The 26,150-nt window shown below is 42.2% G+C and overlaps 2 protein-coding genes across 3 annotated transcripts; both read left to right on the top strand.

Moving 5' to 3' along the window:
• Positions 1-815: 815 nt before the first annotated feature.
• Positions 816-21,150, top strand: Dhc93AB (Dynein heavy chain at 93AB). Of its 2 annotated transcripts, XM_032433685.2 has the most exons (27): positions 816-1,588; positions 2,258-2,410; positions 2,500-2,711; positions 3,208-3,449; positions 3,517-3,799; positions 3,859-4,124; positions 4,805-5,256; positions 5,312-6,891; positions 7,099-7,371; positions 7,640-7,669; positions 7,792-9,780; positions 9,840-10,552; positions 11,105-11,457; positions 11,528-12,351; positions 13,522-13,883; positions 13,947-14,103; positions 14,165-15,514; positions 15,576-15,745; positions 15,810-16,307; positions 16,371-16,881; positions 16,943-17,113; positions 17,182-17,498; positions 17,556-17,970; positions 18,027-19,028; positions 19,128-19,276; positions 20,450-20,582; positions 20,728-21,150. In XM_032433685.2, exons 1-27 carry the CDS (start codon positions 868-870, stop codon positions 20,887-20,889), a joined length of 13,488 nt encoding a protein of 4,495 aa, XP_032289576.1. In that variant the 5' UTR covers positions 816-867; the 3' UTR covers positions 20,890-21,150. The 2 variants fall into 2 exon arrangements, with proteins under 2 accessions (XP_032289576.1, XP_070063183.1); XM_070207082.1 differs by lacking the exon at positions 7,640-7,669.
• Positions 21,151-22,172: 1,022 nt separating this feature from the next.
• Positions 22,173-25,145, top strand: peg (pegasus). Its single transcript, XM_002056512.4, has 3 exons — positions 22,173-23,107; positions 24,755-24,934; positions 25,001-25,145. Exons 1-3 carry the CDS (start codon positions 23,080-23,082, stop codon positions 25,033-25,035), a joined length of 243 nt encoding a protein of 80 aa, XP_002056548.1. The 5' UTR covers positions 22,173-23,079; the 3' UTR covers positions 25,036-25,145.
• The last annotated feature ends 1,005 nt before the right edge of the window (positions 25,146-26,150 follow it).

Raw genomic sequence — 26,150 nt, 5'->3', positions numbered from 1 at the left:
CCCTTTGAGCTAGAGTAGGCCAATAATGTTGTTACACTTTTATTATTAATCATCTATTTTTAGTTTAGTAACTTTGTTGTCAATAAAGTCGCAACTAGTTGAATTAGCGCCTAATCAATTGCCAAGTTTCTTGCCATGGGCCAACTTTATTAGGCAACGTGCCAAGCCGTAAAAACTTTGGCGTGCGATGAAAGCATAAAATGGCGGCGCAACAATTGGCCCAAAGCCTGGCAACGTGGCTGGCAACCAAGGATTATGGCAGAGGGGCAAACAACAAAGGTCAAGCGGCAAAATCAACAACTACCTAGCAACCGGGTGCTGCCACGATCAGTTTAACGTAACAGGGTTACATTTTTGTCAAACATTTCCTTTCAGTCAGCTAACGGTAGCGCAGGTGAGCAGTCGCAAGGCGGAAGCAAATTAAGGCAGAGTTAAAAGAAATAATTATGAAAGTTAGCAAAAATGTCTAGATAGTTGAAAAGTGTTTGCAAATAAGTTAATTTGTGCAATACAACGAGTATAGAATTTATTTTTGTTGTGAAAATTCAGAGAGATAGTAATTTTTAGTTATTTTTCAGTTACATAACTGTTGCAAGAATGCTAAAGTGTTGTAAAATGAAAATATGGATTGCATAACCTATAAATTTGATAAGCAAAAATTGCAATTGATTTGCAGTTTTTGTCTTAAAATATGAATATATTATACAATTTAAGCCAGAAATATTGATTTGATAGAAAATATATTGATTATATAGTTGTTAGTGGTAACAAGGTCACACAAACACTAACACATATATACCCCACACACACAGCAACAACAATATCTGTGTTAACAACAGCAAACAAACACACCATTCGGGCCCTTCGATGGAGCAGGCCTCCACCAGCGCCGAGGCAGCCGCTGCAGCCGGTGGGCCGGATCCGCGTCTGGAACTAATGGGTTCGTTTGTCATCAAATCACTTAAACTGAAGCCAGAGAAATGGACGCGTGTCATCACGGTGGAGGAGCACAAGGGCATAATCAAAGAGTTTTTGGATCGCAGCATACCTGTCGTGCTGATTATCATACTCACGCCCGCTGCGCAGCTGGTGCCCTCCACTACCTTTCCCCTGTCGCAGCTGAAGAGCAAAGGTGTCTACTTTATCAAGCGCTATGCCAAGCCCATACCACGTGAGAATTGCGGTAACTTTATTATCTTTGGTGACCTGGCCACGCGTACAATTGACCAGCTGTCCGCACTGGTCGAGGAGGTGCTTGTGCCACTGCTCTCCAATGAGGACAACTATAGAAGCTGGCCCATTATGGTTGCTCAGGATGTGCAGAAGCATGTTCACAGTTTGAAGAGCACCGTCCATCAGGTCAAGGGTCAGGTTAGCGGTGAAACCATATTGGCCATGCCCGTGGGCGTCGAGAAAATAGTCAAGGCCGCCAAAGAACTGACCGAAACACAACAATGCCAGTTCGACCTGTATCTGAAAAGTGCCATTGAGGGCGTTGTCATTAAGTGGGCCACACAGATACACGAGGTCATCAAGGAGAGTCCAACGAATGCCTTTGCCAATGGACAAAATCCTACACCGCACACAGGTGAGTCGTTCAGTATACCGTCAAGTCATACGTGCATATATAAGTTTCTGAATTATTTTTGGCACAGCTTTATTTATTATTTATTGATAAAATTCAAGTCTTGCAGTTGACGTTTGTTTTCATATAACCTAGCAACGTGCCGGCATCGGCCAAAATTTGCATGTTTATAGCCCGCCTGACATATAGGTAAAAATGTCTTCAAAACTTGCCTTTATTATCTGTTTTGCGAATGGGGCGACATGCAACATTTCCCTTTGTAATAATAACAATAACTAATGAGTGCCTTTATTGGGGGGGAATTTCGTTATGTGAATCTTCACTTTATGTTGAATGCAGCTCAAAATCATGTGCAGCCTAAATTTTATGCGATTTTAACTAATTTAAAATAAACTGTGATTTCTGTAAAAATCGTAATTTATAAAAATACTATATTCGTAACTTGTGGGCATTTTCTGAATATATAAATGAATAACGAATATTTTGTAATATTTTTTAATAATGTTGCTAACTGATATTTTGCCATGTTAGATTTGCTTTGATTTTGTTAAAATTGGCTTTTTGTTGCTGCACCTTACCCACATCTAAATTAATTTAATTGTAGTTTGCAAATATCAGCCCTTTAACATGCATTATTCACTTAGTGTATTCCCCCTATCGCCTTCTGAACAGAATTCACATTTTGGAATAATCGCCTCAAGAATCTGTCCTTTATCTATGATCAATTGCGCAATGAGCGTATCCGAGCCATGGCCCTAATACTGGAGTACTCGTTGAGTGCCTATCATCCGTGCTTTCAGACGCTCTTCAAAAACGTGGTTACGGGTGAGTGCAGGCAATTTGATGGCTCACAAACATGCCAGCCCTTGGGTATCTACATATATTTTGTCTGTTCTTTGATTGAACAAACGCAGCACTTGCCGAGGCAAAGGATATAACGCTCTATTTGAACCCATTGAAGCGCCCACTGCACCAGCTGGAGGAAATAGATTTTGCAGAGTACAAGCCCCTGCTCATACCCTTTATGCATACGGTTTGCACGCTTTGGGGCAATTCGCGCTACTATTGTCAGTCGGCGAAAATAACAGTACTATTGCAGGAGATATGCAATTTGATTATACATCAGGTACAAATGCATATAATGAATAAGTCAATCAATCAATCAATCATTTTAGGCTGTCAGTCCTAAGCAGTCAGTTGGTCAATCAGATATTCAGCCAATTAGTTAGCTAGCCAATTACTCAGTCAATCAGTCAATCAGTCTTCGATATAGTCTGTCAGTCAAGCAGTCCAGTCAGACAAACAAATTATGTAGATTATAATCAGTCAATCAATCAACCAGCCAGTCTTCCAAGTAGTAAGTCAGTCAAGCAGTCTATCAGTCAGACAGTCAGACAAACAATTTTTATAGGGTATAATCAGTCAATCAATCAACCAGCCAGTCTTCCAAGTAGTAAGTCAGTCTAGCAGTCCATCAGTCAGACAGTCAGACAAACAATTTATATAGGGTATAATCACTCAATCAATCAACCAGCCAGTCTTCCAAGTAGTAAGTCAGTCCATCAGTCAGACAGTCAGAAGAACAGTTAATATAGATTATAATGTTTCCTTTTTAATTGCAGGCTAAACGATATTTGGATCCCTCGTCTATATTTCATAGCGATATAGATGAGGCCATGCAGCGTCTGACACTTTCCATCCAAATACTAAAGTTCTTTCGGGAACTTTTTGACTTCTATAAGGAACGTTTGGCGGCCTTCTTTACGGAACCCGAAGAGCGGCCACCGATTTTGTGGACCTTTCATCCAAATTCAGTGTTCAAGCGCTTTAATGCTTTCCTCGAGCGTTTAACAACAATTCAGTGGTATTTAGTTTATCAATAAAAATATTAATATTCTATAAAGTTGTACTATAAATATGATTTTCAATAGGTTCTTCTTTACTGTGATTGAATTCCTGAAATTAGAGAAAGTCGAAATCGGTGGACTGCGTGGACGTCAGCTGAGCACTAGAATAACCGATGTCTACGTGGAGTTCAATCAGTACTTTACGGCATTTGCTTCGAAAAGTTATGATGTGCTCGATCCGGATGATCATGAGTTCGATGAGGACTTTAAGGGGTTCCAAACGCGCATTTTGGAACTGGATATGAAGCTGGCTGCCATATTGTGCCAGGCATTCGATGATTGCCATAATTTAGAGAGCATTTTTAAGGTGAGATTTATTGTTTTATGGTTTAATGAAAGAAAAACTGAATCTCTTCCATATCGCAGCTAATAAGCATAGTGGGCAGCGTACTGGATCGTCCCAAAATCAAGGAGGAATTCACGCAACGCTATGCGGAAATTGTGCGCATGCTCGACGAAGAGCTGACAGTCTGTGAGAATATTTATGACAAGCAAATGGAGTTAATTCGCGTTGGCGATACCCTCTATCCCGACTACAATTGTCCCTCTGTGGCAGCCTTTATACGCTGGTGCCATCAGCTGGAGACGCGTATAACCGCGCCCGTGAAAAACTTCAAGGCGCTGCAGCATGAGTAAGTAATATAGAGAGCATTTCCAGAGGGAAATATATGTATATATTAGACTAACGGGTATAGCCCGGCTTTGTACGTGGCACGTATGTTATAAAATCGATGTTCTCAAAAAGCTTTGAAAATGATTTTGAAACTGATCGGACGGTAAACAAACAACTTTCAGGCAAACGTTTTCCGCCAATTTAGCACTGTTGCGAGCAGAATTTGCCAAATATGTTTGATGCAAATCGGACAAAACTTTTCCAAAAAGTACGAAGCCCCTTTCATATTAACAAAGATTTTTAAAAATGAGTTTAAGGCCGATCGGATGGTAAACAAAAAAGTTTCATGCTCTGTTGCATACTTATTAAGTTCTTATGTAGAGTTCTGAAAATGAGTTTGAAGCAAATCGGACAAAGCTCAAATGATTTTTATATAGATCCGTGAAAATGAATTTCAGCACCAAATCTTCGACTCCCACACCCCTCAAATGAATTTGAACAAAGATCTTTGAAGTTGCGGGTGAAGTTTCCCGTGACCCCGTCTTAACGTGCACCTTCATCACATGAGGCATCTACAGTGAAAATTTCAGCTTCTTAGCTCTTACGGTTTGAGCTGTTCGCTTATCACCAATCAATCAGTTAGCCAATCAGTCAGGACAAACAGTTATAAGGATTTATAAGAACTCGTAACCTTTGCAGCATAACCAAAAGTGAAAAATCGTTGGAAATTGCGGAACGCTATGAGTGTTTGATGGCCAAGTTGGGTGCCTGTAAGACCCGATTCTTTGATGACTGGTCCGTGCAGCTGGCGGCCCAAATTGAGGAGGATCTTAGGAAGTCGCTTATAGCACGCGATAGCCAGAGTAATTCGCTGATACTCAACTTTAGTTCGACACTTTTCTCCATTCTGCGCGAGGTGCACTATATGCAGCAAATGAAAATTGATGGCATACCCGAGATAGCCATTGAGTTTGCGGAGAAGAGCGATATTTTTCGTTCGTATACATTGAATCTGGAGAAGACCATCGATTGGTACAACAGCATACAGGAAGGCAGCTCATCGGTGGAACTCAAACTGATTGAGCCCGAGATAAAAATGATTGATGATCTGGTTGAAATTGGTGTTGAGCAACTTGTCTGGAATTCAACGGGTGAGCAGCCAAGCGTCTTATCAGAAACATTAATCGAATCCTAATTTCTTTTAAGATATCATGAGCTATCTGGAGAAGCTGCGTCAGCCTGTCGCTGCCCTGCGCAATCGCGTGAATCACACCCAGGAGAATCTGCGACAGATACGCAAAATTATGGAGGTTTGGGCCAAGCAGCCGCTTTTCGAACGTCGCGATTGCAAAAAGGATTCTGTACTCTCCATTGATGAGCGACCGGATCGGACAGCCAAACGTTATGCTGAGATCCAGGCAGCCTCTGTGGAGATACATAAGCTACTCCAGGACAACATGCTGCAATTTGATATGTCAGAAAAGCAAAGCGATGCCGTCTGGCTGAGCTATGTGGACTTTGTGGATAACATTGTGTACGAGAACATTCTACGCACAGTGGGCGTTAGCGTGGGCTATCTGGCGGAGAATATGGATCCCGACAATAACTATGCACCACTTTTTGAGTCACGTCTGGAGCTGGTTGAGCCCAATTTAGTATTTGTGCCCTCGCTCGAGCCCGAAGATCCAATGGGCTTCAATAATATGCTCATCGAACTTATGCGGGATATCATGAAAATGGGCTCTCTTATAAAGCGTCTGAAGCCCAACGAGAAGCGCAACTATGTGGAGCTGATCAAGGAGAATCAGGACATTATCGATATGCGTCGCGAGATACTCAATGGTGTGGATTTGGTCATGGAAGAGGCGTCGCGTTTTTGCCGACAATTCGAGCGCTATTCGTATCTCTGGCTCGATGATCGGGAGGAGTGCATGGAGTACTTTTTGGAATATGGACGCATGTTGGATCCAGATGAAATAGAGCTATTGCAAATGAACGATCCGGCTGCGCCGCCGCCACCGGAACCGTGTCAGCCTACAATTGAGGCGTTTCGGGAGCAAATAGACAACTACGAATCGCTGTTTACCGAAATCGAGGACATACCCGCATTTCAGGTATTCAGCTCCTGGTTTCAAGTGGACGTGCGACCCTTTCGACAGGCGCTGCTAAACACTGTCTGCAAGTGGGGCAACATGTTCAAGATGCATCTGGTGACCACGGTCACGTCCAGTCTAATGGATCTCAGTCATTTTATACGCAAGGCCGATGAGGGTCTGCTCCAAACGGTGAAGGAGAAGGATTATGAGGGTCTGGTTAGCATTATGGCCTATCTGATGCAAGTGAAGGAGCGTGCCGCCAATACGGATGAAATGTTTGAACCGCTGCAGGAGACCATACAGCTGCTTAAATACTACGACATGGATATACCCGAGGAGGTGAATGTCCTGCTGCAGGAGCTGCCCGAACAGTGGGCCAATACCAAGAAAATAGCCACCACAGTCAAACAGCAGGTGTCTCCGCTTCAAGCCACCGAGGTGGTTAGCATCAGGAATAAGATAACGCTCTTCGAGGCGCACATACAGCTCTTCCGGGAGGTGTTCAAGCAATACGATTTCTTTCGCTTCGACTGCCATAAGCCGTATTTGCTAATGGATCGCATCAATGATGACATGTATCTCTGTGAGCGGGAAATGGGCGAGATACAAAAATCGGGCAGTCTTTTCGAAGTGAATATACCCGAGTTTAAGGTGCTCAAACAATGCCGCAAGGAGCTGCGCATGCTTAAGGTATCTGCTGACAGATTAATTAATCGTTTTTTCAAATGTATTTTTTTTTTTTGCATGTTTTCTATAATCAATTTACCAAATTCTTATCCTATGTACTGCATGCTACATGTGGAGTTTTTAACTAGCCATCAAATCCTAACTATATACCATATCACTATACTTTCCTCTAATAAATACAAGACTAATAATTATATTAATTGATCACAGCAACTCTGGGATTATGTGAATATTGTTCAAACGAGCATTGAGGATTGGAAGACAACGCCCTGGCGCAAAGTCGATGTGGAGAATATGGATATTGAGTGCAAAAAATTTGCAAAGGATATTCGTTTGTTGGACAAGGAAATGCGCGTCTGGGATACATTTATAAATCTCGAATCGACGGTGAAGAATATGTTAACGTCGCTCCGCGCCGTTGGAGAGCTACAAAATCCAGCGATACGCGAGCGTCACTGGAATCAGCTGATGAACTCTACCAAGGTCTATTTTTGTGTTTATATCTCTTTTATCATATTTCGAGTTCTCTTGCAATTTGGCATATTGTAAATAATTTTTTGTTAAAAGTTCTTTTTAAGCCCAGCACCAGAGCTGCAAGCAGCCTGTTTGTATAGCAAAAAAAAAAAAAAAAATCCAAATAACCGTTTATAAAATATGAAATTCTCTTATTTGAAGCCCAACTTGAGTTTAAAGAGGCCCATATAGTTGTGCCTCGACTGTACAGTTTCTTGTAAATACCATTTCATTCCAGAGTCTGGCAGCTTTGCCCAAGGAAGTGACCGTAAGTGCTTTGCATGTTGTACAGAAATTCAAGTAGCGAACGTAGTAAAAACCACAAGCATTTCCATTTGGTATATACTTAGAAATATTGGTATTGATATATATTTAAATATATTTGCACAGGTGAAATTCATAATGGATCATGAGACAACACTTGCCGAGCTGTTGGGATTGAATCTGCACGAATGCGAGGAGGAGGTGAAAAATATTGTGGATAAAGCCGTAAAGGAAATGTCGATGGAGAAGATATTGAGAGATTTGAATTCGACATGGTCGGCCATGGAATTCGATAATGAGCTGCATCCGCGGACTGGCTGTAAACTCCTTAAGGCATCGGAAGAACTCATAGAGACGCTCGAGGAGAATCAGGTGTGCCTACAAAATTTAATAACATCCAAGTACATCGCCCATTTCCTGGATGAAGTTTCAACTTGGCAAAATAAATTAATGATTGCCGATCAAGTGATAACCGTTTGGTTTGAGGTGCAACGCACTTGGACCCATCTTGAGAGTATCTTCATGAGTTCGGAAGATATACGCAAACAGCTGCCGGTCGATTCGGTGCGTTTCGATAATATCGATGCCGAATTTCGTATACTAATGGATGAGATGTCGCTCTCATCAAATGTGGTGGCATCAACGAATCGAGCTGGCCTGATCGAACGTCTGGAGCATTTGCAAAAGGAGCTAACGCTATGCGAAAAGGCACTGGCAGAGTATTTGGAAACAAAACGTTTGGCTTTTCCTCGTTTCTATTTTGTATCATCGGCCGATTTACTCGATGTCCTTAGCAATGGTATTCAGCCCGATATGGTTACCAAACATCTGACCAAACTATTCGATTCGATTGCACGCCTCAAGTTCAATCGCGATCCGGCCAATGAAATAGAGACAGCTTCTGGCATGTATGCCAAGGATGGCGAATATGTGGAGTTCAATGAGCTGGCCAGCATTCGGGGCCCGGTTGAGGTGTGGCTGAATCGTATACAAGCGGCAATGCGTGCCTCACTCCGACATTATATAACGGAAGCTGTTGTCGCCTATGAGGAAAAGCAGCGTGAACAATGGTTATTCGATTATCCTGCCCAGGTATCGCTATGCGGCTCACAGATCTGGTGGTCAACCGAGGTGAATATCGCGTTTAGCCGCCTGGAGGAGGGCTATGATAATGCGATCAAGGATTATTATAAAAAACAAATCTCACAACTCAGCTTACTCATAACACTGCTGCTCGGCGAGCTGACCAAGGGGGATCGTCAGAAAATCATGACGATATGCACCATTGATGTGCATTCAAGAGATGTGGTCGCTAAGATGATTCAGGCCAAATTGGATTCAGGCTCGGCTTTTATGTGGCAATCGCAGTTGCGGCATCGTTTCGATGATGCGGAAAAGGATTGCTTTGCCAATATTTGCGATGCTGAGTTCCAGTATTGTCACGAATACTTAGGCAATACACCACGCCTGGTCATCACGCCGCTCACAGATCGCTGCTACATAACACTCACACAGAGCTTGCACCTGGTGATGGGCGGCGGCCCAGCCGGCCCGGCTGGCACGGGTAAAACGGAGACAACCAAAGATCTTGGTCGCGCCATTGGCATCATGGTATATGTATTTAACTGTTCCGAGCAGATGGACTATCAGTCCTGTGGCAATATTTACAAGGGTCTGGCCCAAACTGGCGCCTGGGGCTGTTTTGATGAGTTCAATAGGATTACGGTGGAGGTGCTCTCCGTAGTAGCGGTCCAGGTGAAGTCCGTACAGGATGCGATACGTGACAAAAAGGATAAGTTCAATTTTATGGGCGAGATTATTAGCTGTGTGCCCACGGTGGGCATATTTATAACCATGAATCCCGGCTATGCCGGACGCACCGAGCTGCCGGAGAATCTGAAAGCACTGTTTCGACCCTGCGCCATGGTAGTGCCGGATTTCGAACTCATCTGCGAGATTATGCTGGTCGCTGAGGGATTTCAGGATGCGCGCGTCCTAGCGCGTAAATTCATCACGCTCTACACTCTCTGCAAGGAGCTGCTCTCCAAGCAGGATCACTACGATTGGGGCTTGCGTGCCATCAAGTCGGTGCTGGTGGTGGCCGGTTCGCTTAAGGTGGGTACACTGCATCCGAACACGTTTGCATACATTTTAACGTTAACTTCTGCTTGCAGCGCGGCGATCCTGGCCGGCCGGAGGAGGAGGTGCTGATGCGCGCCCTGCGCGATTTTAATATACCGAAAATCGTAACAGATGATATGCCCGTGTTCATGGGGCTCATCAGCGATCTGTTTCCCGCTTTGGATGTGCCACGCAAACGTGATCAGGACTTTGAACGCACCGTAAAACAAGCTGCCTCCGATTTGCTACTACAGCCGGAAGATAATTTCATATTGAAAGTAGTACAACTGGAGGAACTGTTGGAGGTACGTCATTCTGTATTCATTGTTGGCAATGCGGGCACCGGGAAAACCCAAGTGTGGAAGACGCTGCTGCGCACCTATCAGAACATCAAACGGAAGCCCATATTCAATGACTTGAATCCGAAAGCGGTGACCAATGATGAACTTTTCGGCATCATCAACCCCGCGACACGCGAATGGAAGGATGGACTGTTCTCAGTTCTAATGCGGGATCAGGCAAACATAACGGCTGATCAACCCAAATGGATTGTGCTCGATGGTGATATCGATCCCATGTGGATCGAGAGCCTTAATACCGTTATGGATGATAACAAAGTCCTGACTTTGGCCAGCAACGAGCGCATTGCGTTGACACCTTCGATGCGTTTGCTCTTTGAGATCTCCAATCTGAGAACAGCGACACCGGCGACCGTATCCAGAGCTGGCATCTTGTATATAAATCCACAGGATTTGGGTTGGAATCCGTAAGTACCGTAATTTCTATCTTACTATCAATTTGTGTCGATTCACTGATTGTCTGATTGTTCAGTTTTAATGATTGATGACAGCCAGAGAAGCTTGGAATATGAGTGGGAGGTTCTTCTTGCAAGCAGATTGAATGATTGATTGACTGATGAGTGAATGACTAAGTTATTGATTGACTGGCTAATTAATTGAACGACTGAATGTCCGACTAAATGACTTACTTAATTTATTACCTACTCTTCATGTAAGCTGATTGAATAGACTGATTGATTGACTGATAAGTATATGACTAAGTGATTGAACGGCTGTCTGACTAACTGACTAACTGAGTGATTAACTGATTGACTGACTGATCGTCTAACTGTGCGACTAAATGACTGTTTGAACGAACTGTTTAATTTAATGATTCACTGATTGACTGACTGACTGAATGACTGATTGACTGACTCTCCGACAAAATGAGTTACTTAATAATAAAATTCATTACCGACTGTTTGACTACTTATCCCATATTTACAAATTTCACATTGTTTAATATAACTCTCTTGTAGCTATGTGACCAGTTGGGTTGAAACGCGCAAAATTCCAGCCGAAAAGTCCAATTTGGTCATGTTATTCGATAAGTACATACCGCCCTCATTGGAGACGATACGCGTGCGCTTTAAAAAGATCACGCCTGTCGCTGAAATGGCGCACATACAAATGCTGTGCCATCTACTAAACTGTTTTCTAATCCCGGCGAATACGCCAGCCGATTGTCCAAAAGAGTGGCACGAGCTGTATTTTGTTTTTGCCTGCATTTGGGCATTTGGCTCGGCCATGTTCCAGGATCAAGCCATTGACTATCGCGTGGAGTTCAGCAAATGGTGGGTAAATGAGTTCAAAACTGTTAAGTTTCCAGCGGGTGAGTTTCAAAATTCCTTGAGATCTCGATTCAAACTAAAACTCATAATAAATCGCATTCTAAATCAAAGGTGGAACAGTTTTCGATTACTTTTTGGATAGCGAGACGAAGACTTTTATGCCCTGGACCGAGAAGATAACGAAATTTGAGCTGGATTCAGATTTACCATTGCAAGCTGTGCTCGTGCACACCTCCGAGTCAATACGATTACGTTATTTTTTGGATCTACTGATGGATAAGAAGCACCCGGTGATGCTAGTGGGCAATGCCGGGTGCGGCAAGACCGTGCTGGTCAATGAGAAGCTTCAATCGCTATCTGAGAATTACGCTGTCACCACAATACCATTCAATTTCTATACAACGTCCGAAATGTTGCAAAAGATACTCGAGAAGCCGCTGGAGAAGAAAGCGGGTCGCAACTATGGACCGCCTGGCAACAAGACCTTGATCTACTTTGTTGACGACATCAATATGCCCGAGGTGGACTGCTATGGAACAGTTCAGCCGCACACTCTAATGCGACAGCATCTGGATTATGGGCATTGGTACGATCGCAATAAGCTGACCCTCAAGGATATACACAATTGCCAGTATGTGGCCTGCATGAATCCCACCTCGGGCAGCTTTACTATCAATCCGCGTCTGCAGCGACACTTCTGCGTGCTGGCCGTTAGCTTTCCCGGCGCCGACTCCATTACGCACATGTACTCGGCTATACTATCGCAACATTTTGCCAATGCCGAGCAAAAGTTTATGCCCATTGTTACACGCATGACGCCCAACATTGTGGCGGCGACAATTGCACTGCACAACAAGTGTCTGCAAGTGTTTCTACCCACGGCCATCAAATCTCACTATATCTTCAATCTGAGGGATATCAGCAATGTTTTTCAAGTGAGTATTGGTCTTACAAATAGAATACAAATAGGGTATATTGTATTTATGCAAAATGTTAATGTATGTAACAGGCAGGAAGGAACCATCTCCGACCCCATATATTATATATATTCTTGATCAGCATCAGTCGATCTAGCCATGTCCGTCTGTCTGTCCGTATGTATGAACGCAAGAATCTTAGAAACTATAAGAGCTATATACTTGAAACTGTATGTCCTCCTATTCCATGCGCAGATCGTGTTTGTTTCCGATAATCGATAATTTACTCCGTTCCTAAGCAATCGATAAGAACCGATATCGAAATCATGTTTTTTGAGCAAATTGGGTAAATAATAAGAGCTAGAGCCACCAAAACATATAGGTTTATATATCACCACCTCCTTGCTACTACATCTGCCTCTCTTCCCTGCCAAGAGAACTTATTTTTATTTCTACTAAAGCAAAAGAGCGAGCAGCGCCAGCTGAATTTGGTGTTGGAAGAAGAGGGTTTAGGGTATCCCCTAGTCGGTAGCTCCCGACTAGAACCTCTTACTTGTTTTGTATCTTGACCAAACTCGCCATTTATTAGTTTTACTATGCCTTGTATTTATGTGCAAAATCCTAACAATATCGGACCACTCTTTCATACAGCTGCCATAGAAACGATCGATCGAAAATACAGTTCTTGCATAGGAAACTTCTTTGTTTTTCTAGAAATCCTTACCAAACATGGCATTTATAGGTCTCACTATGCTCTTTACATTTAAGCAAAATCTTATTTACATCGGACTACTATATCATATAGCTGGCATAGGAACGATCGGTCGAAAGTAGGTTCTTATATGGACAACTTCTCGTTTACCAAGATATATTGACCTTACCCGGCATTATTTAGTTTTACTAAGCCCCTTATTTATATGTTCTTAAATGAACAACTCTTTTCTTTTTGTGCTCCTTAAATATATGCAAAATCCTAGCAACATCGGACTCCATCGGTCTGTCTAAAATTCAGATGTATGAAAAGTTTTTGTTTTTCAAGATACCTATACCTACCTATTTTCCCTGTGCGTCTTTGATATGGTTTGAAAGAATGATGAGCATTTTTAGAAGGTTGGATATGCAAGGCTATTAAATCTTTGGCGTGTCCTCTTTCTCATTTGTACTTATTTTTATATATTGTTCTTTCAGGGTCTCTTATTTAGCTCGACGGACTGCCTAACGAGCTCCACAGATCTTATACGCTTGTGGCAACATGAGACACAGCGTGTGTACTCGGATAAGCTGATCGATGATAAGGATATTGATAGCTTTACCAAAATGCAGCATGACATTGTCAAGAAGTCGTTCGAAGAAATTGACGAATCTGTTATATTCGACAAACCGAATATTTACTGTCATTTCGCTGGAGGAATTGGTGATCCTAAGTACATGCCCATCAAGGGTTGGCCTGAGCTTCACAAACTCCTTCAGGAAGCAATGTCATCGTATAATGATCTGGTCGCTGCCATGAATCTGGTGCTATTCGAAGATGCGATGATGCATGTGTGCAGGTAACCCAATCCCTGTATCTCTATGTAATGTGAATGCTTTAACTCATTGTTCGCTTCTTGCAGAATCAATCGCATATTAGAATCGCCGCGTGGCAGCGCTCTATTGGTTGGTGTTGGTGGCAGTGGCAAACAATCTCTAGCGCGCTTGGCAGCATTCATATCCAGCTTGGAGGTCGTGCAGATACAGCTGAAGAAGGGCTATGGGGTCAACGATTTAAAGGTCAGTTGGAATATTGTAGTCACTTGAGCCATTTCTCAAACAGCTTTTGAAACGTACGCAGAGCGAGTTCTCCGGTTTGTATTTGAAGGCTGGCCTCAAAAACGTTAGCATCATGTTCTTAATGACGGATGCCCAGATACCTAGCGAGGATTTTCTTGTCTTAATCAACGATTTGTTAGCCACTGGCGAGATTCCAGATCTATTTCCGGATGACGAAATCGAGAATATAATTGCTGGTGTGCGTAATGAGGTCAAAGGTGCGGGACTGGTTGATACACGTGAAAACTGCTGGAAATTCTTCATCGATCGTGTGCGCAAACAATTGAAGATAGTTCTGTGTTTTTCACCAGTGGGCTCAACATTGCGTGTTCGGTCGAGAAAATTCCCTGCCATCATCAATGCAACATCCATCAATTGGTTCCACGAATGGCCTCAGGAGGCACTCATATCTGTTGCCATGAATTTTCTGGCACAAAACAAAGTGCTGCCAGATAATCATCGCGACTCTGTGGCCAAGTTCATGGCCTATGTACACACGTCGGTCAATTCGACGTCCAAGGTTTATTTACAGAACGAACGACGCTATAACTATACCACACCCAAGAGCTATCTCGAGCAGATTAATCTCTATCTGAAGCTACTCAATCACAAGCACAACGATTTACAGAGCAAGATCGAACGTCTGGAAAATGGTCTGGAGAAGCTGCGCTCCACAGCCGTGCAGGTGGCGGACCTAAAGGTTAAACTTGCCGTACAGGAGGTGGAGCTAAAGGAGAAGAACGATGCAGCCGATGCTTTGATCGAAATTGTCGGCATCGAAACGGAAAAAGTGCAAACAGAAAAGGCCGTTGCCGATGAAGAGGAAATGAAGGTTGCTTTGATAGCCGACGAAGTAAGCAAAAAGCAGCGCGATTGCGAGGAGGATTTGCTCAAAGCTGAGCCCGCCTTATCGGCCGCCCAAGAGGCGCTCAATACGCTCAACAAGGCCAACTTGACGGAACTGAAGAGCTTTGGTTCACCACCGGGCGCGGTTACCAATGTGACAGCTGCGGTCATGGTGCTATTAGCCCCTGGCGGTAAACTGCCCAAGGATCGCTCCTGGAAGGCGGCTAAAATTTCCATGGCCAAGGTGGATGCCTTTTTAGACGCGCTAATTAACTATGATAAGGAGAATATACATCCGGAAATTATTAAAGCCATTCAACCCTATCTAAAGGATCCCGAATTTGAGCCTGAATTTGTACGCTCCAAATCTGGCGCTGCAGCCGGTCTCTGTGCCTGGGTTATTAACATTATCAAGTTCTATGAGGTCTACTGCGATGTGGAGCCAAAGCGAAAGGCTCTGGCGGCAGCCAATGCAGAGCTGGCAGCTGCACAGGACAAATTGGCCGGCATAAAGCGCAAAGTGGCGGTAGTTTGCTTGAATTTTTGTAGAGAAAATGTAGATGGCTTGAGTTTTCCATTTTAAACAGAGTCTGGAGGAGCAGCTGGCCAAGCTAACGGCAGACTTTGAGCAGGCCATTGCGGACAAATTACGTTGTCAACAAGAAGCGGATGCCACACAGGCAACCATTGCGCTGGCCAATCGCCTGGTCGGCGGCCTGGCCAGCGAGAATGTGCGCTGGGCCGAGGCTGTCAATAAGTAAGTAGCATTAGCTACTTCCAATCAATGCCAAATAATAATCAAATAATCTTAACTCGAACAGCTTTGTCAAACAGGGCATTACATTGCCTGGCGATATACTACTCATTACGGCCTTCATTTCCTATGTCGGCTGTTTTACGAAGGGTTTTCGCATTGATCTAATGCAAAAGATGTGGACACCCTTCCTCAAGAGCATTGATCCGCCCATACCCATAACCGAGAATCTCGATCCGCTGTCGCTGCTCACCGATGACACGACCATTGCCGTCTGGACAAATGAGGGCCTGCCCAGTGATCGCATGTCCATTGAGAATGCTACAATATTATCGAACTCGGATCGCTGGCCGCTCATGATAGATCCTCAGCTGCAGGGCGTCAAGTGGATAAAGCAGAAATATGGCGAGGCGCTGACGGTCATACGGCTGGGTCAACGCAACTATTTGGATATTATTGAGAAATCCATTAATACCGGCATCACTGTGCTGATCGAAAATATTGATGAGAATCTAGATCCCGTTTTGGACTCTCTACTCGGACGCAATCTGATCAAGAAGGGCAAGTGAGTTAATCAGCTGTTACCTTATATATCCCAGTGCTGTAAAGTTTATTCTTATTCCTGCAGAGCTATCAAAATTGGCGACAAGGAGATCGAGTACAATTCCACATTCCGTTTGATCCTGCACACGAAACTAGCTAATCCGCACTATAAGCCGGAGATGCAAGCACAGACCACACTTATTAATTTCACTGTGACTCGAGATGGCTTGGAGGATCAGCTCCTTGCGGAAGTTGTCAAGGCTGAGCGCCCTGATTTGGAGGACCTGAAAGCTGAGCTAACCAAGCAACAGAACGATTTTAAGATAATGTTAAAGAAACTGGAGGATGATCTGCTCTCGCGTCTGTCATCGGCGGGTGAGAATATTTTAGGTGATACCGCATTGGTAGAGAATCTGGAGACAACCAAAAGCACCGCCTCGGATATTGAGGAAAAGGTGGCTGAAGCGAAAATCACATCCAAGGAAATCGATAAGGCCAGAGAATACTACAGACCGGCGGCGGCTCGAGCTAGTCTTTTATACTTTATACTCAACGAATTGAACACGATTAATCCTATCTATCAGTTTTCACTGAAGGTGAGTTTTTTAATCAGTGCAAAGATAAATTCCTAAACGAATACTCCCAATTCTGCCGCAGGCTTTTAGCGTAGTGTTCCAAAAGGCCATAGCCAAGGCTGAACCGAGCGAAACTTTGGATTTGCGTGTTTCAAATCTGATCGATTGCATTACGTATTCGGTCTTTCAGTATACTTCGCGTGGTCTTTTTGAATGCGACAAGCTCATCTTTGCCTCGCAAATGACTTTTCAGGTATGTTAAATCCAATTGGAATACAATAAATTCCCTTTTATCATTTAGTTTTATTTATTTTCTCATAGATACTGTTGATGAACGAGGAGGTCTCATCCGCGGAACTGGACTTCCTACTCCGCTTCCCGATCAAGCCACATGTGACAAGTCCTGTGGACTTTTTGAGTAATCAATCGTGGGGCGGAATTTGCAGTCTAGCGTCCAAAGATGAGTTTCGCAATCTGGATCGGGATATTGAGACATCATCGAAACGCTGGAAGAAGCTCGTCGAATCGGAGTTGCCGGAGAAGGAGAAATTCCCGCAAGAATGGAAGAATAAAACCGCGCTGCAGCGCCTCTGCATGATCAGAGCTTTAAGACCTGATCGGATGACCTATGCCTTAGCGTGAGTATCTAAAATAATTATGAAGAAAACTTACAATTCAAGATATATGATTTACAGCGACTTTATTGAGGAGAAACTAGGCTCGAAATATGTAGAGAGTCGTGCCATGGAATTTGCCAAGTCCTACGAGGAGGCTAGTCCGTCCACACCCATATTTTTTATACTGTCGCCGGGCGTCAATCCCTTAAAGGATGTCGAAGCTTTGGGCAAACAAATGGGCTTCTCCATGGATCTGGGCAACTTTCACAATGTGTCCCTGGGTCAGGGCCAGGAATCGATTGCGGAGACAGCCATGGATACGGCAGCCAAAAGTGGCCATTGGGTTGTATTGCAGAACATACACTTGGTGCGCAAGTGGCTGCCCGTGCTGGAGAAGAAGTTGGAGCACTATGCCGATGGCTCACATTCGGATTATCGCATGTTCCTTAGCGCAGAGCCAGCGTCCACGCCATCGGCACATATAATACCACAGGTGATAGCTTGGCTTCCATTTAATTAAGACTTCTATAAGGTCTTCATCGTTTTTAGGGCATCTTGGAGTCCTCCATAAAGATCACCAATGAGCCGCCAACGGGCATGTTGGCGAATCTGCACAAGGCTTTGGACAATTTCACGCAGGAAACCCTCGAGATGTCCGGCAAGGAGGCAGAATTTAAGGCCATACTCTTCTCCCTGTGCTATTTTCATGCTGTGGTAGCCGAACGGCGCAAATTTGGACCACAGGGCTGGAATAAGATCTATCCATTCAATGTGGGCGACTTGAACATCAGCGTCTCGGTGCTGTATAACTATTTGGAGGCCAATGCCAAGGTGCCTTGGGAGGATTTGCGTTATCTATTCGGTGAGATTATGTACGGTGGCCACATAACCGATGATTGGGACAGACGCCTGTGCATAACCTATTTGGAGGAGTACATGCAACCGGATCTGGTCGATGGGGAGCTATTCTTGGCCCCTTCATTTCCCGCACCGCCCAACACAGACTATCTGGGCTATCACACCTATGTGGATGAAATGATGCCAGCCGAGTCGCCATATCTATACGGCCTGCATCCGAATGCAGAAGTTGGATTTTTAACCACGCGAGCGGAGAATATTTTTCGCACCGTTTTCGAAATGCAGCCGAGAGACGCGGGCGCCGGCGGCGGTGCGACAGTTACGCGCGAGGACAAGGTCAAGCAAATTGTGGATGAGATCATAGAAAAGCTGCCGGAGGAGTTTAATATGGTGGAGATCATGAACAAAGTGGAGGAACGTACGCCCTACGTAATTGTGGCATTTCAGGAATGCGAACGCATGAATTATCTGACCAGTGAAATGAAGCGCAGCTTGAAGGAGCTCGACCTGGGCCTAAAGGGTGAATTGACCATCACATCGGACATGGAGGTGCTGGAGAACTCATTGTTTTTGGATCAAGTGCCGCCAATATGGACGCAACGTGCCTATCCCTCGCTGCTGGGTCTCAACAATTGGTTCATCGATTTGTGTCTGCGTTTGCGAGAGCTGGAAACATGGTCCACCGATTTTGTGGTATGCTGCAGCCAACCCGACCAACCAGTTTGCAAATATTTATGGTCTTTTTTGTTTGTTTTTTGTTTTTTTTTTTGTTTTTGTTGGTCGTTGTTGCAGCTACCCTCCTGCGTCTGGCTGGCGGGCTTCTTTAATCCCCAATCGCTGCTAACGGCCATCATGCAGAGCACGGCGCGTCGCAACGAGCTGCCGCTGGACAAGATGTGCCTGCAGTGTGACGTGACCAAGAAGCAGAAGGAGGAATTTACGTAAGTGCCGTCGACAAACGCGCACACTACTTTATTAAAACGCAATTTTAATTGACTTTAACGCTGACCCCTGCTACACGAAAAAAATATGTGTAGACCTGCGACTGATTTTTCAACCATTGTCTGGCTGCCGATTGTGATGCGGCAGAGAGAGAGAGAAGCATTATTGCCATATAAATATATTATATGACAAATGTATATCATTCATAGATCATTGCTGAACATATTGATGCAATTCATATATATATATAACAAAAAAGGCGACATCTGGCTGTAATGCAGCTAAATGCTCATTACTGGCAACCCAATTAGGTGACAAACACACACACACACACACACACATATACACATATTCTACTAATCATCATTAGAGAGGAGCTCGTGCTATCAACAACATACTTCACGTTGCGATTAAATCGTTTCAAGTTCGTGTCTAGTTCGCGCTGGGTCGTGATTGGCCATGTTAGAGCTGTATTAGCTACTGTTAGCTGTTTATGAATCGTGTAAGCTTCGGCTTAGTCATAGTCATGTTAAGTCGTGCTTAGTAATTAGGCGATGTTTTCGTCTTCATAATTCGCTGTAAGAGGCATATATTTCTGCTGATCAGCCATTTTCTTAACCCTAACACATAGTGTTAGGTTTTTTTACACACAAGAAAACACGACACACGCCCAGCTCTAGACGTCATATCAACTGGCTATGTAAATGTACATGACTTGCGTCAATGCTTCCATACAAAAGATAGTGTAAACAGCGGCTCATCCGCAGCGGCTCATCCGAGAGCGGCCAACGGCTTCAAGCTGTGTCTAATAATAGCCGCAATGCTATTTCATGAGAGCTAATTTTAAAACAGCACATAGTTCATACAAACGAACAAATGTTTATAAATAGCAATTATTAATGGCATGTAATTAACAATTGTCTATTTGTCGTTTGTCGTTTGTCGATTCTTGATTCTTGATTCTTAATACCCGATTGCTTATTAAGTGGCGCCCAGTTTCTCGCATTATGGATTTGGCGTCACTTTAAGGCAAACAATAGCCCCGAGACCCAGACCCAGACACAGACACAGACTCAGACGCCCCGCTAATTGCCAAGCAGCTTAGGGAATAATCCAAGTATATTTGTTGATATTATATCAGTTGCAAATCTTTGTGGCGATTATAATTATAGAACGGCACCGCGGGACGGCTGCTGTGTGCACGGCATCTATATGGAGGGCGCCAGATGGGATATACAGCAGGGCATTATTATGGAATCACGTCTCAAAGAACTTTATCCGCCAATGCCAGTGATCAATATTCGAGTGAGTTTGAAATGCAAATTGCCCAAACTGAATTTCAATGAATGAATCAACTGTGAATTTGGAACGGATCTGTGGCGTCTAAAGAGCGGCGCATGTTTGAATAAATCAAAATCTTAATTCTCGATCGTTTCTTTATACAACACAGGCAATTACCCAAGACAAACAGGACCTGAGGAACATGTACGAATGCCCCGTTTATAAGACACGCACACGCGGCCCAACCTACGTCTGGACCTTTAATCTGAAGACCAAAGATAAGCCAGGCAAATGGACACTGGCGGGCGTTGCGCTACTTCTCCAGACTTAAGATCAACGACAGTCTTTGAGAACATTTATTTAATTATTGAGAATCTAATAGAATTTTATTAATGTAATATCAGACTTGAGTAGCATATCCAATTTTATTCTTCCATCTAGTCAAACAAATTTATTAGAATCTTAAATTATAAACATTTTACGAACTTGGTAGTTTTTTGGAAATTTAACCTTTTCTTAACTCTAAGCACCTTGTTTTTCGAATAAAAATCACCTTCTGGTAGATATGCCTTAGGCGCACTTGCATAAAAACAAACAAATACTAATTTATCTGGGGTATTTGCGGTTTTTTGAGCACCACAAATAATATCAAATATAAATTGGTCCAAAAATGCATATAAACAAATATGTTTATTGTTTACTTTCAATACGAAACGTGTAAAAAAATCCCAAGAAAAACCACAAGCATTAATCAATGTTTATAGAACGCGAACCTTGTGCGATTAGTCAGAGTATTTTGATAGTACATAAAATAAAACGAAACTCTTGAATGAGTTATGAGATAATCGTGTCTAAATACTTGTGAGTGTATAAGCAAATTGATAAGCCAAAAAAAGAAAGACACAAAAATGCTGTACAGACGCACAAAAATGTGAATCTAAATCAAAAGTCAAATGCGTCGCGCTTTCATAAATAACGATCTGCACAAGCAAACACACAAATATTGCCAAAATATTTGAGCATCAAAGGAAACTCATAGACGACGCTGATGTTGCTGCGAGTGGACTGAACTCGTGGCCGTCCCCAAAAAAAAAAAAAAGAGGAGATATATATAATAATGAAAATAAAACAATTTTCAAATATTTCGTTTCTGACGAAATTTGAACATGGCCAGCGAACAGTATTGAGCGAAACGTGAACGTGAACCAATTAACGAAAAAGCTGAGCAAAAAAAAAAAAACAGTACACAAATAAATCAAAAGGAAACTGAAAATTTCAGATGTGACGACTGACTGCATAAAACACATAAATAATTCAAATAATTATAAAAAAAAAATAAAGCCAGCCACGGGCCAAGGGGCTGGAGAACGTGACGCGTGACCCGCCTACAGAGCTATCGATCAAGCGATCAAGCGAGCGATCGGCTGTACCAGCCACACACACACACACACACACGTATACTAAAAGCAACAACAATAAATAAATAAAATAAAATAAAGGCAAAATGTACAAAGCAAACGAAAAGAAAACTGAAGACGACGACACGAGCGTAAATCAATTTTAGCATGGAAAAAATTCTATAAAACTAACAGACACTGTGTGGTCGCACATCATTCGTGTGCGCTACGACGAGCCAGCCCAAAGCCAAAGCCAAAGCCAAGATAGCCAGTCAAACAGTTAGTCAGTTAGTCAGTCAGTCAGTTAGTCAGTCAGTCAACCAATCAGTCAGTTGGGCAGTCCACTGATTTTGATTGATTATTGAACCCCAAACTCGAAACTAAAAATTCGAACGTGCCTTGTTGTGTACGTGTGTGTGTGTGTGTGTGTGTGTGTACACACATACTTATCTCTATCTGTATCTAACAGCGGCCGGCAGACTTTAGCAGCAGTCGCAGCAGCAGCCGCAGCAGCAGAGCAGCAGCCGCATCGCATCCAGCATACAGTTTCAGTCTCCGTCTCAGTCTCAGTCTCAGCCGTCAGTCCAATAGTCAGAGTCAGAGTCAGAGTCAGTGTCAGAGCTCACTCTCTCGCACCCGCCGGCTGGAGGATATCTTTGCGCTTGGTTCAGTTTCAGTTCGCATTCGGACGCGTGCTGTTGCGGCCTCGCCGACAGTGTAAACGGAATCAGTGCGCGCATACTTATAGCAACGACTGTGTCGCGTATTCAACAACAAAAAATCAACATATATATATTAATATATAGCTATACACGTGTCTGAAGTTCAGTGACAATCGCAAGAGTATATAGCGCAGCATAAATACTTACACAAATGTATGCATATACATATTGTACCCGTGTGTAAAAATTTGATCAACAAAAATCAAGCGCCGCCTAATTACTGCTTCTATATAGCATATACGATTCTGACCCGTAAAGTTCAATAAATATAAATAAATTATTGTGCGACCGAGTTTTTAGTTGATGTGTTAGATCACAGCGAACCCATCCTTATAGACACAACGCAAAAATCATATATACAATAAACTAATATATATATATAAACATATATATTACAACAAAATGAAGCTGTTTGCAGTATTCTTGGCTTGTAAGTACTTGCATATTTATTGCGTATTTTATTTGTTGGCTTATTCAAAACTTAAGCGGAAATACTTATTCTTTGCAAAATTTCCTGGTATATTGTCGCAAATTTATCGCGTACTAATTGTTTCAGCAAAAGATTTCATTAAAAAATTTCCCAGAACTCGCAATTAAAGTTTCAGTTTAACCTGCAAATGTGCATAAATTAGTCTGCGGCTTACACTGCGCAACAGGAAACAATATATATTTAGGTTTTGTAAAGCTTTCCTACTTATTTAACGTTTCCCTTACCAAGTACTTTTTCTCTGAAAATTCTTGAAAGGCGTGTTTCCGGCTAATCAAAAACTGCCATAAAATAATTTCAAAATACATATGTAATCCTACTGGAAATATAAAACAGAAATTGCACTTAGATTTCTATTTATTGAAATTTGCCCATTTCTGCAATAATTCCTCCTCATCGGCGAGTAGAACAGAAAATTCGTTTGCGATAAAGTTCTAGCATTAGCGCATAACATTTCCGGAATATATCCTTCTATCAAACGAGTACAACCAATTATTCCCTGAAAGAAAAGTTCTAGCTTCTACACTGGGAAAAGTTAAGACAAGGCAAGAAAAGCTCTGAAATAATTAAACTAATAATTTTGGTACGATAGAAAATATTTATTTCTTTTCGGTTTCCCAATTGTTGTTGCTTGGTGTCATGATTCACATATTTATTAACAATAACAATTTTTTTTTTGCAATCAATAAATATGTAAATGAGCTTAAAATTTCCAAATCAACAAACAACAGAACTGACCTATTTACGCATTGATACTGAATTATTCGCAGTAGTATATAAATTTCATAAATATTCCAAAAGGTTGTTTTAAATCAAAAGAAACAATATTTTAAGTATAATCGAATGTGATAGTAGAAAAGTTGTAAACACTTTTTTGTTTACCTTACGAAATGTGATTATATTTTCACTGTGCAGTGTATATTTCTTTTGTTTACAATTTACACAAGCTTGACTTTATTCAATAAAATTCGAAATAATTTTGGCTCAAAATCAAAATATATTTTTGATATACAAAAATTTGCGGCTTCTATTTAATTATTAAAATTGTAAGATATATAAAAACTAGCTACTTAATCAAATCAACTCACATTATCTCATGATATATAAACATTTATTATTTAACAAATATTATTAATTTATAAAAGTATAATGGTCCATTTCACACAATTTTTGTCTATATTGCGAGTTGCGGAAAATTGTTCTCTTATTTGCTTAATTTAATTTAAATGCACGAAAGTGATTGCTCATTTGGCTAATTAGCTATTGGGTGTTAATTGCGAGATGTTCATGCCTTATGAGTATTGCCGTAGCCGTAGCAGTCCAGACCCGGCTGTGCCTGGTAATACTCAGTATTATGGCCGGCCAATGACATGCCAGACTTTCTGGCGTCTAGAAACGATGGGCGTACGATCGCTCGATCGATGGATCATACGGCTTGCTGAGGTTCAGCTGTGGCAGCTATTGGTGATATCATATTGGGCGGATTATTATGCAGGGCATGTTGTCTAGCTTTTTTATTGCACACTTTCCGCTTAAATGACTAACTATTGTGAATTGTATTTTTTTCTTTTTTTTTGTGCAATTTTATAGTGACGCTCTATGCGCTGACGCTGGTGCAGTGCCTCAGCCTGCCCGATCCCAATGTGAAGTGTGCCATGGAGTGCGACACGCAGGAGAGTAAATATATATGCGCGGCGGATGACAAAGGCACCACCAAAACATATCGCAATGTTTGCATTATGAAAACGGAGAATTGCCTGCAGAATGCGAGTGAGTATAGAACGAGTCACACATCAATTCGTATCTCAAATATGCATATATTTATTCATTGTTTAGACTTTCAAAAGATCAGCGACAAGGAGTGTCCATAGATGCTAGATTCAACTCTAGTTTTGACAGTGCGCAGAGATTTGGAAAGATGAAAAAACTTCAATTTGAAAAAAAAAACAAAAGAAGATTTTTGGGCCCTGTTGCCGCTTAAGTTGTTTGGCTTCTTTTCTTGCGTGGTATTTGTGTGTGATATTTTTAAGTTGTGCTGCAGCAGAATACAAAAAAAAAAACCCTCGAACCATCCCAATCACAGCCCGATACCCTACACCCCTCCACCCCCTCCACCAGCCTTCACAAATATGTAATACATAATGATAATATATTTTGTAATTATTAATTTTAAAATATTTAATAAAGTAATATACATACAGTAAACACAATATAATCTATACAACTCGGAATATACGTATATAAATATTTATATATGTATTTATATGGTATATATATGTAAATGTATGTGTATTGGTAGCAGGGGGAGGATTCGCTTACAACGTGGATGAGCTATTATAAATGATGACTTCATTTCTTTTTTACCCCAACGATTCAAGCTTTTATTCTAATCTCTGGGCAGCTCAGTGCCAACTGATTTGAACTGTAGCACTGAAAATTCAATTAAATCATCTGCCTTGTTTAGCAAATCATTTACTGATAATCCCCATCAACATACACACGCACACACACACACACACACACACGCGCGCGCACACACAGAGTCTGTTGCTACGCATCACGTGTTGAACAAAACTGAATGGATTCGACGTCAGAGTTTTCCATTGGACTCCAAAGTCGCAACAAATAAGCGAATTATTCGCCCTGTTAGCACTTATTATAACTCAATCAGTTGGTTAAATCAATGAATGGAAATTTTAGATCTCTAACCAAGTGAAATCCCGCAAAATGCTCTAAGGTGAAGCCTCTCAGTTGTGCTAAGGTGTCTTTGGAGATTAAGTAATAATATTTGCAAAAATGAAGTTATTTTTAAAAGCTGGAAAGATAAATATCGTATATTTCTTGAATATTTCGCTGCCTAAAGCACATTAATTATTTCTAGCTCAACAGCAAGAGAGCAGGCTTTATTTCCAAGTAAATTCTTTGTATTAACACTTGTTTGTAGAAAACAATCTCAAAGATGACTGCTTAATATAATATACTATAG

Source organism: Drosophila virilis, chromosome 2 (genome assembly GCF_030788295.1).
Source record: "Drosophila virilis strain 15010-1051.87 chromosome 2, Dvir_AGI_RSII-ME, whole genome shotgun sequence".
Taxonomy (NCBI): domain Eukaryota; kingdom Metazoa; phylum Arthropoda; class Insecta; order Diptera; family Drosophilidae; genus Drosophila; species Drosophila virilis.
This window is presented reverse-complemented; position numbering and strand designations above follow the sequence as displayed.

What these genes read in the sequence shown, in the direction of transcription:
- Dhc93AB (XM_032433685.2), top strand. Translation starts at nt 868, where the DNA reads ATGGAGCAGGCCTCCACCAGCGCCGAGGCAGCCGCTGCAGCCGGTGGG. An exon ending in ATTTAGAGAGCATTTTTAAG is followed by an intron (nt 3,800 to 3,858) that starts GTGAGATTTATT and finishes TCCATATCGCAG; the next exon opens with CTAATAAGCATAGTGGGCAG. An exon ending in CTTTGCCCAAGGAAGTGACC is followed by an intron (nt 7,670 to 7,791) that starts GTAAGTGCTTTG and finishes ATATTTGCACAG; the next exon opens with GTGAAATTCATAATGGATCA.
- peg (XM_002056512.4), top strand. Translation starts at nt 23,080, where the DNA reads ATGAAGCTGTTTGCAGTATTCTTGGCTT. An exon ending in GTTTGCAGTATTCTTGGCTT is followed by an intron (nt 23,108 to 24,754) that starts GTAAGTACTTGC and finishes GCAATTTTATAG; the next exon opens with TGACGCTCTATGCGCTGACG. An exon ending in GAATTGCCTGCAGAATGCGA is followed by an intron (nt 24,935 to 25,000) that starts GTGAGTATAGAA and finishes TTCATTGTTTAG; the next exon opens with ACTTTCAAAAGATCAGCGAC.